The 18,131-nt window shown below is 33.6% G+C and overlaps 2 protein-coding genes across 3 annotated transcripts; one reads left to right on the top strand and one right to left on the bottom strand.

Annotated features, from left to right (window-relative positions):
• The first annotated feature begins 1,240 nt into the window (after nucleotides 1–1,240).
• On the top strand, nucleotides 1,241–11,844 carry LOC110442019 (putative deoxyribonuclease TATDN3). The gene is made up of 12 exons (XM_021485413.1): nucleotides 1,241–1,356; nucleotides 2,667–2,699; nucleotides 3,537–3,610; nucleotides 5,192–5,237; nucleotides 5,560–5,598; nucleotides 5,833–5,895; nucleotides 6,616–6,693; nucleotides 8,167–8,198; nucleotides 8,741–8,796; nucleotides 8,945–9,057; nucleotides 11,031–11,108; nucleotides 11,683–11,844. Exons 1-12 carry the CDS (start codon nucleotides 1,258–1,260, stop codon nucleotides 11,821–11,823), a joined length of 852 nt encoding a protein of 283 aa, XP_021341088.1. The 5' UTR covers nucleotides 1,241–1,257; the 3' UTR covers nucleotides 11,824–11,844.
• LOC110442020 (protein SPATA45 homolog) lies at nucleotides 7,159–16,004 on the bottom strand. Of its 2 annotated transcripts, none has more exons than XM_021485415.1 (2): nucleotides 15,664–16,004; nucleotides 7,159–7,845 (listed from the first exon to the last, which is right to left on the bottom strand). In XM_021485415.1, exons 1-2 carry the CDS (start codon nucleotides 15,905–15,907, stop codon nucleotides 7,826–7,828), a joined length of 264 nt encoding a protein of 87 aa, XP_021341090.1. In that variant the 5' UTR covers nucleotides 15,908–16,004; the 3' UTR covers nucleotides 7,159–7,825. The 2 variants fall into 2 exon arrangements, 1 of the variants encoding a protein (XP_021341090.1); XR_002461975.1 differs by lacking the exon at nucleotides 7,159–7,845 and adding an exon at nucleotides 13,080–14,188 and having other exon boundaries at nucleotides 15,664–16,003.
• Between the last annotated feature and the right edge of the window lie 2,127 nt (nucleotides 16,005–18,131).

Here is an 18,131-nt window from a genome sequence, read left to right as displayed (position 1 = left end):
TGTTTTAAGTAAAATGTTACACCGTTATAATATGTATGATACCTGCCTGGCAAAAGGTTACTGTTATGAACTTAATATTGAATTTTACTTACTGTTAAAAAAATGCTTTCCTATAATAATTTACGCTTCGTGATTGTTGAAACATAGACTATTGAACGTGCTTCTATGCATCATCGCATAATTAAACATGCCTCGCTTAAACGCATTCATTATTATGGGGGCGGGGGGAATGCCAAAAATAAATGTCGATATCCATCTCTGAGTTACAACTAAAGTATAATATCTACAGGAATGTTAGATTCTATGTTAATTTACCTTTTGAAAATTAATTTTCCTGACTTAAGTTTATGTACTAACAAATTGATGAAACTCAGCACAAAGCTAGAAAAAATATCTGGCGCTTTTCTGGGTAATATCAATATAATTATCCATTTCCTAGAATTCTAACTATGCATGATAGGTTAATATGTCAAAAAGAATGTTTTGCGGCAAAATTGAACATTGTGTCTATGGAATGTATAAGATGATTTTTTGCTGGGATGAAAGGGATATATCAATCACAGAGCCACGGATAATAATATAAATATCACCTGAGGGCGAAGCAGGTGAATACTATCTTAAAGGATGTCAAGTAACTCATAATTGGATGTGAAACGAAGTCACGATTTTTATTTTAAAGTAAATACATACGTTACTTTTTTATGCTGTAAATTCCTAATTATTGTTTCATAAATGTTTGTATTGTTGTTTTAGATTATGCCATATTAGCATGTATTCTGTCAATTTTTAGTTTTTGCCATATTGGCCCGCATATATGTATTAGACTGAAACGTCTCTTAAATTAATGTATATGCTGCATGACCTTTAATCTTTCCGTGCTATTTTACTTTTTATTCAACTATCTGTGATGCATGCTACCTTTGTGATGTTTTATTGTTTCTATTAACTTTGATTGTTATATATATAGTCCGTAAGAATAGCTCTTCTGAGCTAAAGTTGCACGATTCAAAATAAAAATTCTTGTATCTCAAGTTGTATCTTTTAGACTCCAATCCCCGGGGAAATGAAGTAACGTGAAACTTGAGACTTATGACATAATAATATCCCTTTATTTGTTGTTAAAAAATATGGAGTCTGTCAAATTACCGGCTTATGGGTTATGCCTATATATATGTATGTCTCAATATGTGGAGTGATGATAACTTAACAACCGCACAGGAGTTACGTCCCTTGCATTGTTGACATATCACTTCGGACATGGCAGGTGTTGTAGTAGACGAGGAGGTCGGTAGCCCGTCCCCCGGGATATCAATGGTAGACTGTCATTGTCATCTCGTGGATCAGTCTTTTGACGAGGTGACGTTCTCAATATTGTTATGGCACAATGTGTAATGCGTCTCTGTCCACTGTAAAACGACAAACTACACGTGCCAGAACTTTGTTTTCTGACGTCCAGTGGAGGTGGTGAGGTTATAGATATAAAATCCAGCATGTCTTTTAAAACAGTTAACATGCTAAGAATCTGAGGGCATGACTCATTCTGTTTTCGTGGTACCATACCAAAGACCAACATGTACACGATACTCCCGGGTCCATGATGATATCGTCCCGGTTTCGGAGCGATATGTGTTTGGGAGCGATATGAGTTTCGGAGCGGTCATTTTATCACACTGTATCTATATCCCACAGATGCTGGACACTCTAATATGATGTGTATATTCTATATTCCAGCACCTGTTCTTTATCCTCTGCGTTACCCTGTTTGAGGATATTTTTAGACGTGTGCACATCGTTAGAATCATTCTGTTGCATATTCATATATATTGAATGTGTAAAATTATTGGAATGTTACCATTTAAGACACTACAATTTAAGTTTAAAAAATAGTCAACATATGTGTGTGTTTTATGGTGGAATATATAACGAGGGTGAGAAAATGTTGGAAAAAATTAATGAAGACTGCTTGCATGCTGAGTTGATTATTTTCCACCATAGTATACATTCTACCAAGTAAAATGTAGCTCCTTAACCATTGTGTATGAATATTGACCAAGCTTCACTAAAATCCAGTCGTATTTTATCAATATAATAATGTTGTTTTTTGCAAAAAAAACAGTAAACCAAGCACAGCATATATAGTCTGTTTGAGATTATGTGCAGATTTTGCTAAATTTCTAACTTAATTAATGTTTGTACAGAGTATAACATAAATATTGACCAAGTTTTATCAGAATCTGTCATATCTGATTAACCTTGTGTACAATTAGATTGCAGTATGCAAATTAAGAATGTGCAGATTTATCTTTTAGTGGTACAGTAGATTTCGCTTAATATCATCACTTCCCATTTGTCAGAGAAAAACATGATATTAACAGAAACATGACATAAACAGAATACATATTTTCTGACGTTTTTCAGCCTTCAAAACCGGAAGTGAACTTAGTCAAATGCCTAAGTGGTGTGACTCTTGTGTGTACTTAATTTGCCTCATGTTTTTTTTATTGTACAAGATGTATATATAGTTTTGTATTAAAAAATTGAATATTTAAGTGCGTTATCTTGCGGAAACAAAAGTCAGCAGACACATTCTCCCCATAACAAATTGATACATCCAAATATTTAGACGGCATTATAAACTGTAACTCATTTAATCTTTTCTATTGTAGGATATTGATACAGTCATTCAACAAGCAAAACAGGTAACAAATTACATCAAAACTTTATATTCAAGTGAGGTTCCCAAATAAGTAGTTGGGAGAAAAAAATCTTATAGTAAGACAATTAAATAAGATTATTAAAAGAATTATGAAGTAGGTAAGATTAGTCAGAAAACAAATGAAAGCTCATTATACACATATCTAGGCTCCAAACTTTCAGTCAGAGAAAGTAGTGATTTCTTGTCAAATATTTATTAAAATTTATTAAGTTGATAACTATTTTTGTTAAAGATATATTTCTTATCAAAGAGGACCCTGTGGAAGATTAGCTTTGCTAAACAGGTTTTTTATCCTTAATAAATAAAGTTTATTATTGCTATTATTATATATTATCAATTAACTGTTTTAGTGATGTTCAACAACCATAAATCTTTCCCTGACAAGATAGAATATGTACACTACCTGTAATATTTAAATGAAACATGTCTTCTGTACTGTAGATAATACAAGTCTACATACAGTGGTTGATTGGGTGGCATCATTAGGCTCTTTACTATAAGCTGGTGCATTTTATTAAGACAATGATAATAGTAATGATAATAATAATAATTTGAGGTTCTTATGTACCACTTTATCACAAGCTAGATCGTAGGTCCTCTTAAAGCGGTTCACAAACTATTATCCTTAGTTATAGGGCCTTTGCAAAGATACAACACAGTGCCGTGCCGTGACTCGAGCCCGCAACCCTTCGGTCACGAGCCCGACGACCTACCACTAGACTACTGTGCCTCCTATAATACATTATAAATATAGAACTTCTGTAGATGGAGGAAATATTAACTGGTAATTGATGTGAAATGACCTTCTCCTTACCTCCAGGCTGGTGTGAAGGGAGCCCTTGTGGTAACAGAGACCTACACACAGTTTGATAAAGTCCTTCAGCTAGCTAAAAGGTAAGGACAACTTTCTTGTTCTTGGTACATTATTAGTTATATTGGTTTTATGCTGGTAATAAGGATTCCAAGCATCCTATACATCCAGGAGTTCAGCATTCATTATACTATCATCTCTGCACCCCTGGAATATGTCATAACAAAATTGAAGGCTTTGGGTAAGCTATTTGATTGGTTTCAGGTATGAAAACCTGACCAATCACTAATACTGATACCTGTCCCTGATTACAGAGGAGCTACACCAAACTTCAGAGTCTGCCAAATTAGCTGGTTAGCTTCCCCGCAATATCTTTGATCTTCATCGAAGACATCAGATTAGTCTACTTGTATCTTCTGCAATGTGTTATGTTATTTAAGAGCCTAGCTGACATATTACAGGGGTGTACAGAAATATACGTTGAGGATGACTTTTGAGCTAAGCCTTTTTTAACAATTATTAACTTTAGAATTACCAATTCTAAATAAATGAAAAAGGAAGGGATGTGGAAAATACTTCACATTGTCTCTGTCATTGTCTCTGGGAGTTCGCTCCCTTAACTCTTACTTATATTAAGGGAGTGTGCATTCATATTTACTGTCTGGATAATGACCAACATAGAAAATCAGAAGCAAACGCAAAGAATTCATTCATATTTTACAAAGAGACGAAGAGTTATAGCTGATCATACAGTATGAACTAGTATTAGCTACTAAGCTTTAACATTGAATTTAATTGTATTTGATCAATAATTATTTGATAGTTTTTGTCTTCTTTTTTATGCCCTTCTGGATTCATGAAACAAAAAGTTATTAGAATGCTAATAATTTGAAAAGGACTATGTATGGTTTGGGCCTTTTTTGGCCCCCAAATCCATCAAAATTAAAAGTCTGCAATAGAACTTTCAAATGACTGTTTCTTTAATTTTGAATACTTCCCCAGTACTATTATGTAAACATTTATTTGTGTTTTCAATTTTGGCTGCCATGGTAACCAGGTCATATTTGCATAAATTATTGAAATTTGATTATTCAGTCAATTTTGACAGGTTTTCACCTAGTTTTTCTCTTAGCTACCATAGAGTGCACTCTTGAACAAACTTTATATTTCTCCTAAAGATGTATTACAGGTGCCTACACATTATCCTTTGATATTAAGTTTGTTCAAGCATGCACTCTATAGTTTCTAGGAGAAAAACTATGCAAAATATCACAATATTCACTGAATATTCAAATTTTTCTAATTTATGCAAATTTGAACTTGTTACCATGGCAACAATAATTAGAAATATAAATAAATATTTTCATAATAGTATTTGGGAAGTATTCAAAATTAAAGAAACAGTCATTTCAAAGTTCATTTAAAGGTTTTGAATTTTGATGCATTTGGGGGCCAATACAGGCCCAAACCATACATAGTCCTTTAAATAAATTATCTGTGTCTCTTATTGTGCAGTGATCTGCTGAATGTTATTTTGTGTTACACTTGTAGTATATATATTATATATAAGTCATCTTGCTTTGAAATGGAATTTCATGGATATGAAAAATTGAAGCACAAGTACCAGGGTAATACATGTTTTGATATTTGTTTTCAATTTCTAGACATCCAGATTTTGTATTCCCTTGTCTTGGAGTTCACCCAGTACAGGTGAGGTACCCTGACTCATGTGAAATTGTTTGTTGTATTTGTTGAATCATATTGAAAGTTGCAAGGTGGTGACAGAGAGGAAGAACAGAATTCTGTAATGGTTCATTTGATGCACAAGAATGTGTAGATTTTGTATTAAATCATGGAAGTTTAAAACGGCACAGGAAAATGTTTCTTATTGGTTATGAGTTAAACTGTTTTACCTAAACTTCTAGTGTCAGACTGAAGAAAAAAAACATGAAATCTTATGAAACAACAATTAAAAAAAATGTTATCATTTTAGCCACATATTTGCTTTCAATCAATGTAAATTGTTTTTAAGGGTGCCCTGACTGGAAACCAGAGGTGTGTCACACTGGAGGTAAGACATTTCATTACCAAATACTCCATTCCTTACTGAAGTATCCGACTCTACATTGTAACAAGAAAAAAATATTTTCTCATTCGAATAGTTATTACAATGTACCCATATGTACCAAAGCTATATTCAATTCTAAACATTTTCTTGTGTTTGTAAAAACAAGTTTAAGGAAATACACATTTAAATCTTATTTTTAAGGCTGTGACATTTGATTATTTTGTTAAATATTTGTAGGATGTAGAGAAGGCGATACCCATTATAGAACAGAACATCAGCTGTATTGCTGCCATTGGAGAGGTCAGTAACCTACACAAGTCATCATTCAATTCTTCATATCCTGGTTTTCACATTGTCTCTTTAAGCTCAATTCAATATTATATATAATGTTAAACCAAGGAAGCACTGTCTTTTTTAATTCCCGTCTTATAGGAACCAATATATTGTAGAAAAATTACATTGAATGATATCTCCTTAAATTCAGAAAATAAACTTTTAAGTTGTACATAGCTGTAACAGCTAAGGTATATGAGGGGAAAATACTGCCTTACTGGCAAGCTAGCTTTTCCACTGATGCAGTATATAACCCTGGGACCCGCTCATTAGTCCAGCAACGTCGAGTGTGGTCAGTAGTTGGATGGGTGACCGCCCGCACATTACATTTGGTGGCAGCGGTGGGATTTCTGTGTGATCATGTAAGGCCAGTTCCCAGTGGTTTGGGAAGGTGCATTGATACACAGGGAGGACCTACATACGGCATTCCCCAGGCCGAGTCTCGGGACGAGACTTCTCGGAGGGGGATAGTGTAACAGATAAGGAATATGAGGGAAAATACTGCCTTACTGGCAAGCTAGCTTTTCCAGTGATGTGGTATACCCCGGGGACCCGCTCACTAGGTCAGCAAACGTCGAGCGTGGTCAGTAGTTGGATGGGTGACCTCCCTCATGTTACTTAACTTTTTGAAAATTAATTTAGATATTATGCAATTGTGTTTTGAGTCCAGTATTGTTTTTTTGACAGATAGGCTTGGACTTCCAGCCAAGGATATGTGTGAGACCAGAGGACAAAGACATCCAGAGACAGGTGCTAAAGATACAGGTAAAAGTATTTCATGTATAATTAAATAGACTTGTTTGAGATAATGTAAGTGGTATGGCCTAGACTTGTAGCCAAGTTCAGCTTTCTTAGTGAATCGTCTCTACTGTTTTTAAATTATTATGCCCTCACTTCAAATGGGGCTTACAAAGTGTCTTTCCATGTGTCCTTTAGGTACACTAAGACATCAGGAAAAGAATGAAGAAAGTTAAAGTCCTTTCGTTAAAGTTTTTTTAAACATCTAATTTCTCACAAAGTAAGAAAAGGAATATCATAGCAGTAACGTGTATTTCACACAGCTATATGACGAGAGAGCAAGTTAATTAGCTGCTGCAACTAAACCCAAAGATCAAGGCTTTAAGGTCACCTAGCTAGTTTAAAGGATTTTCTTATGTTTTGCAGGGACATGTTATACAAGTGATGTTTTTTGTTGTTGTTTTTTAAGTTATTTATAAAACACACATTGTTTCAATATAAATATTTTAATAAATGTTTGCACTTGTATACAGTGTGCAGGTATATCCATTTCAAACTTATAGCACATTTTTCAATGTAAATTATCATGACATTCCCAAGCAATGTAAGACTTATGTGACTAGTACAATCATATTTTGTAACAAACAGACAAAAGATCCAAACATTTCACGTATACTGTAGATCCTTGGTACCTAGTACATGTAACTCATTTCCACAGTACATTCAATGACATATAACACATAACATGACTAAGCTTGGTCCTTGATGAGTGTTAAGTTCTGGAGAGATTTTTTTAAATTTTATTTATACATGTATCTGACTTATAAACTGGTGAAAGCTCTGTATCTTATGAAACATTCAAATCGCATTTCACTGAGTCAACAAAACTAGCACAAATATAAAACTCAACAAGCATAGATAATTATTGTAACATTGCCACAGCTAAAATCTACTTGTAAGGTGCATGGATAGTACTTTTGTAGAAAAATGTTGGCTCCTATCCTTCTCCAGTGTTTTTTTCTGCTTTCATCTGCTGAATGTATACAGGTCCATTGTTTGTTTAATTCTCATAATTCCAAATCATTTAATGTGGTGTTTTTTTATGGAAATCTGTATTCTTCACATAGGACAGGTCTTGAGGTCCCCTTCATGCCTTGTTTTAGACTGTTAGGCCAATATCTGTGGGGTAAAGAAGCAATTTGTTAACAACATAAATATCAATACAGTAAAACAGTGTTATACATGTATTGCCACCATTTGTCCAGCATAACTTAAGCATTATTGAGGAGTTTGGCAATACATTAAGGGAAAATACAACAGAATAACGAAGAAAAAAAATTGAACTTTGTTGATGGAAAGCTGGGTGGCTAATGAAATGTTAGACATATAGAAAGCATTAAGTTTATATCTAGGTTTTACTGTGTGTATAAATGTACAACCGTCCTGTAGATGTAATTCTGATTTCATTTCAGTTTTAATTCTTAGTTCTTTTTCTTTCAGGTTGACCTGGCAAAGAAATATGATTTACCGGTGTAAGTGATACTGATAGTGAGCCTGTGTCAGATTGGTATAATCTTGAAATGTTTAGATGATTGCCAGTATATTATTTAAATACCAGTAATTTTGAGTCCTGTGTAGAAGAGCTCCATCAGCTCCTGTATTGGAAACTAACTTTAAATTGACTTTAAAAATGTTCTCCAGCTGTAAGAGACATATTTGTTGCAAGCAATAATTTGACATAAACTTTGTTGTTTATAAATGTCAGAAGTACTGTAGGTGACTTCATATGTGTTCCCACTCTTTGTATCCATCATTCTGTCTATGCATCACATTGTCTGGAGTATATACCATACATGCTCTGTCACCTACGATTACCTAATTCTGTATGCCATTACCATAGAAGCTCTTGAGATGCTGGAGTTTTACCAACTGAAATAGACTTGTGCTCCACTATACAGAGATATGGCTATTGTTAATTTTGACACCAAAGTTTGTCGGAATGTGTTAGACCCTGGATTACTTACAATACTTTGTTTTATTTGTCAGATATTATATGTTTGTTGATGTATTACAGGAATGTACATTCAAGATCGGCAGGAAGACCAACTATAGCTGCCTTACAAGAATTTGGTAAGTTTAAAATGACGGGAACCTTTGTTTCACATGGGACCTTGGTACTTTAGTCTTCGATAACAAATAAATTATTTAGATTAATGAATGGGGACTGTCACAATGTCATGTGAATGTTTGTGGGTTAACGGCGCTAAATGTGTTCCAGGTGCAGACAAGGTATTGCTACATGCCTTTGATGGTAAGCCAGCTGTGGCTATGACAGGTGTGGAGGCTGGGTACTTCTTCTCTATACCGCCATCTTGTGTCAGAAATCCAGAGGTAAGTCAGTTTACTCAAGGTTTAAGGTAGCAGTATACAGTAGAGGGTTGTGGCCATGGGTGATGTTTTTGTTAAATGGCTAACCCCTGTATAATGATATGTAAAAAAAATATAAAAACAAAACTGTACTAAAATTGGTATAAGCATGATGAAGTGGGCTTTGTGAGCTTCACATTTGTAAAAAAAGAAGATTTTTTTGGTTCGCGAATAAAATTTTGGCCATAATCCGAAAGGGTGCCCACACATGAAAAGCTAGCTTTACAGAAGGTTAAATTTTGACAACAGCACACGACACAAAATTGCAAAAAAACCAACTTTACTGGGACCAAGATAATTCTGCAACCAGGAAGGTAATCTTTAATTTCAGACAGAACTAAGAAAAAAAATACTAGTTGCGGGGGTCAAATTTTGGGTCAAAAATAGCATTTTTTGGCATTTTTTTGGTAATTTTTGATGTGGTAACCATGGTTTTCACACAAGTGACATACATAGAAAAAAGAAGTTTATACACTTCTCAGAACTTTATATGTATTCTAAATGTAATGCAGTTTACAAATGGATATACATGTATACATGTGTTGTGTAGGGTAAATCCGCTGTGTTTACATTTCCTCGACATGTGCCTTGTTTATAAGAGTCGGGCCATTTCTACTGTACACTGCTACCTAAGTGCTTGCTATTTACATGTACAGAAAAAAAGGTAGTTTGAAAAAAGGAACTACTACAAAATGCATTGTACACTCTGTAGTTCAGTAGTCAAAAGTCAAATTCAGAGTTAATAAGTGCAGTTTGCATTGATCTACTGGACTGATATTTTGTATACATGTTTCCAACTTGTAGGGAGAAATCTCTCCTACTGGTAGAAAAATTGAGCTTTGAGTAGGGAGATTTCTATTGCAAGCATTTTTAACCAGAAGCAGCACAATTAACTTGGTTTTATTTTGAACAATAATCAGAAATTAAGACTTATTCATGTTTTTACCATTGATCCAATGCTCTCTCAGCAACAACAACCAAAAACACTATAGACACATCTTTTAACATCTAAACCAATTGTTGCGAGTTTCTGATTCTTTAGAGAGGTGTCAATTTTTGGAAGTAAATGTAGGAAACCCCTTACAAAATATGGATGTTTTACATGTTTGTTGATATTGATACATTATGTATTAAGGTCACTAGTGAAAGTTTAGGGTCATAATTACTGTAAAGAATTGTTGAGTTTCCATATTTTATCCATATGTTGAATTGCCTGGGTCCACAGTACTGTTTATAGGCATTAAATGCACTGATTACTGTTCTTCATGATCAGGTGGTTTTGGCCTGGGGTAGTCCTATGTAGCTCTTGAGAAAAATTATAATGACCATTGTTGGTAACTTTATCTGATCAAGGTATGCACTGCTCAGACTTAGGTATGTAACAAATAAAGTCCCTATATGATGCTGTGATTGATCCCTTACTGATTGCCCCTTGGAGGGAATAAAGGGTTGTTCAGTGTCCATCTTTACCATATTTATATCAATTCCAACATTTCTGAAGGACTGATTATTTTCTTAATGTCAATGAAACATTGTAAGTGTATGGTAGGTCTTGTTTCAATCTACAGTATGTACATTTGTTAAGTTAAAGTTGCAGCAGGTGGTCATAGTACAACACACTCTTGTTCTTGTGCATAGATGAATATATCTCGATAACAGTTCACAAATGGATGTATCTGACTGGAGGGTATCGGCAAAGGTTTAAGCCTCAAATGTGTGTAGTACTTGTCTAGGCCATAGCCTCTGAACATATTTTGATGAAACCTCACAGATGATAAATGTATGATGACTAGACAACATGCTAGAGTAAAGGATATGTATGTCCTTTTTGTGATAGCAGCAATCAAATTTAGTTATCACAAAAGATTTAAGGTCCAGAAATGTCTTTACATTTTTAGTAAGGAGGGTGCATACCTAATTATTCTCTATAATTTCAGAGCAAACTGGTTCATCGGCTACCAGTCACCAATATCCTACTAGAATCTGACTCTCCTGCACTTGGACCAGAAAAAAATGTTTGTATTTTATTTGTCCTTTTATAATTCTGTACTACTGAGTTTAAGAGTACATGTAACTTGTATGATTACTTTATTCACTCGGACTGTATCCAATCCCCATTGGGATGAACTACTTAACATTCTATCCACTACCACATTATATAATTGAAGCACACTTTGTACTTTTTATGGTAGACACATATGGTCTTTTCCTATTTTTGCCAACTTTTTCATTTAGAAGATTGTTTCTTTGGTCGCTAAATTGAATTATTTTACACCAGTTACCACGGTTACATGTGATATTTACAAAAAAGTAAAGGCTCATATCACTTAAAGGTGTTAACTTCCAGTTTATAAAAAAAAAATCACAATGGAGACAATAAATATAGAGCCAAAATGGTAAAATTTAGACTTCAGGAGTGATATGAAAAATGGTGTTTTACACAATATTTGAAAAGGTTCTTGATTATTGATAAGATCTAAAGTTTGATTCCACTTCCAATGAAATTTATGAAACTTGTTGCAAATGTTCCTTTTATATTATTTGATTTTGTTCTTTTAGACTTTTGATAACTTGATTTTGTTCTTTCAGATGAGAAATGAACCCAAAAACATTGCTTTATCTTGTGATTACATAGCCACCAGGAAGAAACTAGATGTCGCTGAACTGTCCAGAATTACCACAGCCAATGCTTTGAAATTGTTTCCTAAACTGGCAAGAGTAATAAAATGAAATAAAAACTAATATTCTGTATTATGTTGCTATATTGTTATAATGTCATACATGTTTAAATCTTTGGATTAGACAAGTTGTCAGAAAACACAGGTTTTAACTGGAAACTTTAATTAGAAATGAGATGACCTGATCGAATGTGATAAAATTCTGTTAAAGCCCTGCTCTGTACATTGAAGAGGACGGATTTATAGATATCCTTTTATGTCAGATATGACAAGATGTAATACTCTGGGGTCATATTAGACAGGTTTGAATACTGATTGATAAAGGTCTTATTAGACAGGTTTGAATACTGATTGAAAAAGGTCTAATTAGACAGGATTGAATACTGATCGATAAAGGGCTTATTAGGCAGGTTTTAATACTGATTGATAGAGGTCTAATTACACAGGTTTGAATACTGATTGATAAAGGTCTAATTAGACAGGTTTGAATACTGATTGATAAAGGTCTAATTAGACAGGTTTGAATACTGATTGATAAAGGTCTTATTAGACAGGTTTGAATACTGATTGATAAAGGTCTTATTAGACAGGCTTTAATACTGATTGATAAAGGTATTAGGCAGGTTTTAATACTGATTGATACAGGTCTAATTAGACAGGTTTGAATACTGATTGATAAAGGTCTTATTAGGCAGGTTTGAATACTGATTGATTAAGGTCTTATTAGGCAGGTTTGAATACTGATTGATAAAGGTCTTATTAGGCAGGTTTTAATACTGATTGATACAGGTCTAATTAGACAGGTTTGAATAATGATTGATAAAGGTCTTATTAGACAGGTTTGAATACTGATTGATAAAGGTCTTATTAGACAGGTTTTAATACTGATTGATAAAGGTCTAATTAGACAGGTTTTGGTCTTACTTGATACAGTTTTAGGTTGTGATTATCATTGTGTCTGTATGATCTCTGTTACCTGCTTCATGTGCTACAATGTACTCCCCGTCAAAAGTCTTCTGTATTACAGAAATTATGTTGGGTTTCCTTTGTGTGTAGTAACTTATCTGGGGTTTATATTAACATTGTCATTCGATTACCAAGTATCTGTCCCCAGTAATGGTGTGTAACAAGCCACATAATGTACTGGTTCAAAAGCTACTTTTCGGAATATGCCTCATTTTAAATTTACTTAACAATAACATTACACAACATTAGACACTCCTGGGCTGGGAATATATACCGACTGTACTGAGTTGTAATCACCAATGTGATGATAAATGTACATGAATACACACAAAGTATTAAATCTTTTGATTTAAATCAAATTTATTTGAACACCCACAATCTTGCGCACATTGCACTTGAGCAAATTATTAAAAATGAATATAGACATCTAGATAAAGAGTGCAGCAATGTAATCTGACTATTTACGCATATAATGTACATCAACTGATAATACTGTGTTGTATTAGAAAGTAACGATAGAAATTCTACAGTTATAATCTGATTAAATATATGCTTTATAAAAATTATGATAAAATTCTTATAACAGGAATGTAAAAGTAGATCTATGCTAAACCTACATAAATATGAAAAATGCTGACATAAATACATAAAAAATACTGACGTGCTTCTACATAGAATACATACAGATAAAATGTAATACTGATTTCAAACCTACATAACAAATAGATTCCAGATGTAAACAATTATTCAACATTTCAACAATGCATGAACTAATTTTGTAATACTGATCTTCACACATTATCACTTAGGCTGTAACAAGGTTAGTATTATATTTCACACCATAAATAGGTATTTAATGTTGTCATTTAATCACACTTCCAGATATTAACGATTTTCACAAATATTGACTTAGAATATTCCAGATGTAAATAATTATTCATTATTTCAACAATGCATGAACAAATTTTGTAATACTGATGTTCACACATTATTTCTTAGGTTGTAAAAAGGTTAGTATTCCATTTCATTTTATACCATAAATAGATATTTAATGTTGTTATTTAATCACACTTCCAGATATTAACGATTTTCACAAATATTGACTTAGAATATTCCAGATGTAAATAATTATTCAACATTTCAACAATGCATAAACATTTTGTAATACTGATGTTCACACATTATCACTTCGGCAGGTTAGTATTCTATTTCATATCATAATTAAATATTTCATATTGTCATTTAATCACACAAGCATGAAATATCAATTTTCACAAATATCCGATTTTCTTTTTCTTAAAAATACTAGCACATTACAAAATGTTCAATGTTTTTAATTCCAATCTTCACACAGCTTGACTTGGGGATGATGGACTGTTTGGTAACCAACATGAAATCTTCATAATCATTTCTGCATGGACTGTTCAATCAAATCTTCATTTGACAGTTGTCTGCAATATATTAAAAGACAAAGCACACTGCATTAAGCATTTAAAGCCCCATTACCAAAGCAAAGCACACCATCATATACCAGGTATGTTGTTATAATGAATATTTTGCTTATAATATTTAATGACATGTTAATGTCGTAAAATTTACTGCCATGTCACGTTAATTCAGCCTCTACACTCGCACTATCCAGGAACTGGCTTTAACTATCCTGATACTGTAGCTGAAAGGATAGTGGCTGTATTAACAAGAAGCTACAATTAAATTTCAAAAATTGATGCATATGCCTGCACCAATATGAGTTGGTAAGAGCAAACTCTTGCATAACTAATCAAGCTCTGCAACTTACATACTAAGCTTAGGTAAATATTATGGTATACAGGAAAACTGGGGTTGAGCAAATAAATGCTGCAAAGCAAGGACATATACATTGATTGATGGAGTAACACAAGAGTTGGCCAACAAAAGATATATATATATGAATGGCTTGCATACTTTGGGGTTTTCAGTTGACCCACGACAATAAGCAATTTCAAAAGTCAACTAAAATGTTCCCTAAGTTGTTTGAGTCAAAATATATGTCAAATGGACCTCTCCTTTAAAACTTATAAAATAAGAATCAAAGCTCATTTTTTTGAGTCAAAAACATGCTCTTAGGGTCTATTTCAAGCCCTGAAAAGGCATTTGTTATGAGCATGTGCACAGGACAATGTGACAGTCAGTTTAAATGTAATCACAAGCATATAAGCTACATTTGCACTGTACAATTTCAAAGAAAATTTGACAAAAAAAACTACTCAAACTAAAATGTGAAAAGTTTATTCTCAATATGTAATTAAATGAATGCAAATGTATGGTTGAAAGCTAAATTGTGCAACTTCCCAGACTACTTTGCTATACAGTATAGTCGGATGAGGTTCACAGCATTCCAGGTTATATAATTGTAGATAGCCAATATACATCACAGGTGTACAGACGCTTCAGTAACGGGCTGTTATGTTACTTTCATGAGATGTTCTGGTTCTTTCCAAAAGGTTTTTGATATCCTATAAGATTTATGGCACTTGGACTTTTATGTACTTCAATTTTGTACATTGTTCACTTCTAGTGTCCTGTGTTTTGCTAAATATTTTAATAATAAGTTTCTTCAGCTATTTTTTGTATTTACAGCAAGTAATTAAGTACCAAAACTACCTAATACTGAAATGCTATAATTCAACACAAAACATATTATTGAGAGTTTTACATGCAGACTACAGTACTGTAGCTACTAGCCTGAATTTCTTCCTTTCCCAGCATCAGACTTTTGACAGATAGAAAACTGGTACTGTACTTTATAGAACTACTCTCCACTTTTCTCAACAAATGTACAGTAGACTACATGTACAACTCCCTATAGTGTTTTATGTTTATACCCTGACCTGTCCATTCACCAACACATGCAATACTGTTGTATCACCATACACATATAACTTACATTGATCTTGGTAGTGCCTCCGTTCTCGGTGTGTAGGTGCTTCTACTGCGAACGTACATCTTGGCTCGTAACCTGGTTGGTGTTTATCAAAAACGGAGCTACTGAACTGCTCGGGGTCATGTTTTCTTTCCTTCCGACACCAGCTTTGTTCCTTCTTCATTTCAACAGCACACCAAGACTCCCTATACATTCCCAAGTTCCGTGCTGCAGCTGGCGACAATTTTCTTCCATTTGAATCAGTCATTTTGACGTTTTTCTTTTACAACTATTTTTTACCGGATTCAATAAAACCAGAAGCAGCCTAATGACATCCCTTGCGACGCTATACACTTCCGCTGTTGCTACGACCTCATTGTAATCTAATGTGTCAACATTATAACAATTATTTAGCAATTAAAATAACATATTTAATTAAAAATGATTTTTCGAAATATCAATAAACACACAAAAACATTGTACTTAATAAAATATTCCGTGTACAACCTAGAACTATTTAATAAGAAAACGCGGAAGGATATATTCACAAAAGAAGTTCCTTGAAGGTAGCACACCACTAAAAACCCGACCGCATGTATATGTTTAGTATGGTAAACTTTTTGGAAAGTTTCAAATTGGTCGGGTAGTTAAACCAACAATACTACCACATTGTGTATTTAAGGTAATATGTTTGTGTTGATATTTATTTTGAATGAGCCGATAGAAGAAGACTGTAAATCAACTGAAGCAGTAATATGTAACGTGTAATGTAACCAAACGAAAGTGGTTCTATCATGTGTTTGTCTTTTCAGTCTGTCTTTCATGCACATAATAAGGAAGCACTTAGAAGTGTTTGTCTGAAAGTCACCAATCTAGACCCCACATCAGGGCATTCACTTGACATACATTTTCCCTAGTTATTTATGCAGATATTGTTTATTGAATTTCTTCTTAATTGAATCCCTATCCACCTCCCACATCCCAATATGTTTGATAGAGCTACATCATATCTCAGTTTGATTTCTTTTTGATATACATCACAGATCATTCTATACAATACAATCATGTGACTGCATATATACACTATATTTCGTGACTGGGACAAGTTCATTAACAAAATGAATAAATATGTTAGGTGACCATATTTGCACTAACGTATTCCAAACAAGACTGTACAAGATATGTCTTAAATTTTGGCAGATAAGTGTGGGGGGGGGTTCCGGACATTGCAAATACACACAAGCAAAAGCTTTCTCAGCTTTTTCATTTATCGTTGCCTTCAACTACACAATGCCCTCGCTCTTATCTTATTTTTTCGGAAGTTTTCGTTAAATGGAAAGTACATCCATATTGTGTATAAAGCAAGTGTTATATATGAATTACTGAAAATTTCACACTAAATCCTGTCCCCACTCCATAATACTATCTAATTTTAGCAGAAGTAATATTGGAAAAGAACAGATTGACAACGAAAAATTACTATACTCTTTCCATTACAGTTGAAACGTGTTTACTACTTAATCCACACATTACATCCTAATCTTATTAGATAATTTTCCAACCTTCTCTTTAACTTCCAAAAAGATATATATATATATATATCTAAATCCACAAAGCTTGGAAGCTCGATAGGAAAAAATAACAAAAGGACATTGACTCACAAATGATCCTTGTAGTATACCGATAAAATAACACCGAAAGATGCCGACCTGACACAAAGTTGGACATCCATGAAACTGATTGATTAGAAAATAACGATAATGTTTTATAAACGTGTCCCACATTTCAACACCTTCATGTATCATAAAATACTTTTTACAATATTTAAGAACCATGCAAAATAAAAATCCGGCCAGTGTTGACCTATGAGACAACATTATCACAATACTACGTGATACACATATCACAATTATATACAACATACCATTTAAACTATTAGCATATTAAGATATGTTTAGATTAGAAATGCTTGGTTGTCCGACTGTAGCTTACTGATGAGGCGCATATGAGAAACTCTATCGAAAGTTTCTTGGTAGTCAATATTCCGTCTTTGCGTATTGCAGAGTTATCTTCTCTTGGGAGCAGGTATTGATTGTTACGTCACTTGTTTGTGAGAGTAAGGTCATCAATTTTTTCTCGCACACAAACCAATGACGTAAAAATCAATACCTGCTGCAAAGAGAAGATAACTCTGCAATACGCAAAGACGGAATAAATGCAATCTCAGACCGTCTGAAACTTCGTATAGTCACGATGAGGCCGATCTTCCAGATATTGAAGTAATTATTTTCATGCTTGTACAGAATTTCATGTTCTCTTCTATCATATATTCCAAAATAATTTTACATGTGACGGATGTCAAGATGACAGGACGACAGTTTTCTGCCTATTTCGATACAGTTGTATGACGCAGTGAAATTCATTTTTGACATAATGTGTCTATTACTATCGCCTTTGTGGCGTGTTACGTTTATCTTTCTGTCTATTTTCTT

This window comes from Mizuhopecten yessoensis, unplaced genomic scaffold, assembly GCF_002113885.1.
Source record: "Mizuhopecten yessoensis strain PY_sf001 unplaced genomic scaffold, ASM211388v2 scaffold716191, whole genome shotgun sequence".
Lineage (NCBI taxonomy): Eukaryota > Metazoa > Mollusca > Bivalvia > Pectinida > Pectinidae > Mizuhopecten > Mizuhopecten yessoensis.
Note: the sequence above shows the minus strand (reverse complement) of the source record. Positions and strands in the feature narration are given on the sequence as shown.

Excerpts from the sequence above, each read along its gene's own strand:
- LOC110442020 (XM_021485415.1), bottom strand. The coding sequence starts at position 15,907 with ATGACTGATTCAAATGGAAGAAAATTGTCGCCAGCTGCAGCACGGAAC. Across the intron at positions 7,846-15,663 it reads GAGGCACTACCAAGATCAAT|ATATTGGCCTAACAGTCTAA; the intron begins GTAAGTTATATG and ends TTTACCCCACAG.
- LOC110442019 (XM_021485413.1), top strand. The coding sequence starts at position 1,258 with ATGGCAGGTGTTGTAGTAGACGAGGAGGTCGGTAGCCCGTCCCCCGGG. Across the intron at positions 2,700-3,536 it reads TCATTCAACAAGCAAAACAG|GCTGGTGTGAAGGGAGCCCT; the intron begins GTAACAAATTAC and ends CCTTACCTCCAG. Across the intron at positions 8,797-8,944 it reads AGCTGCCTTACAAGAATTTG|GTGCAGACAAGGTATTGCTA; the intron begins GTAAGTTTAAAA and ends AATGTGTTCCAG.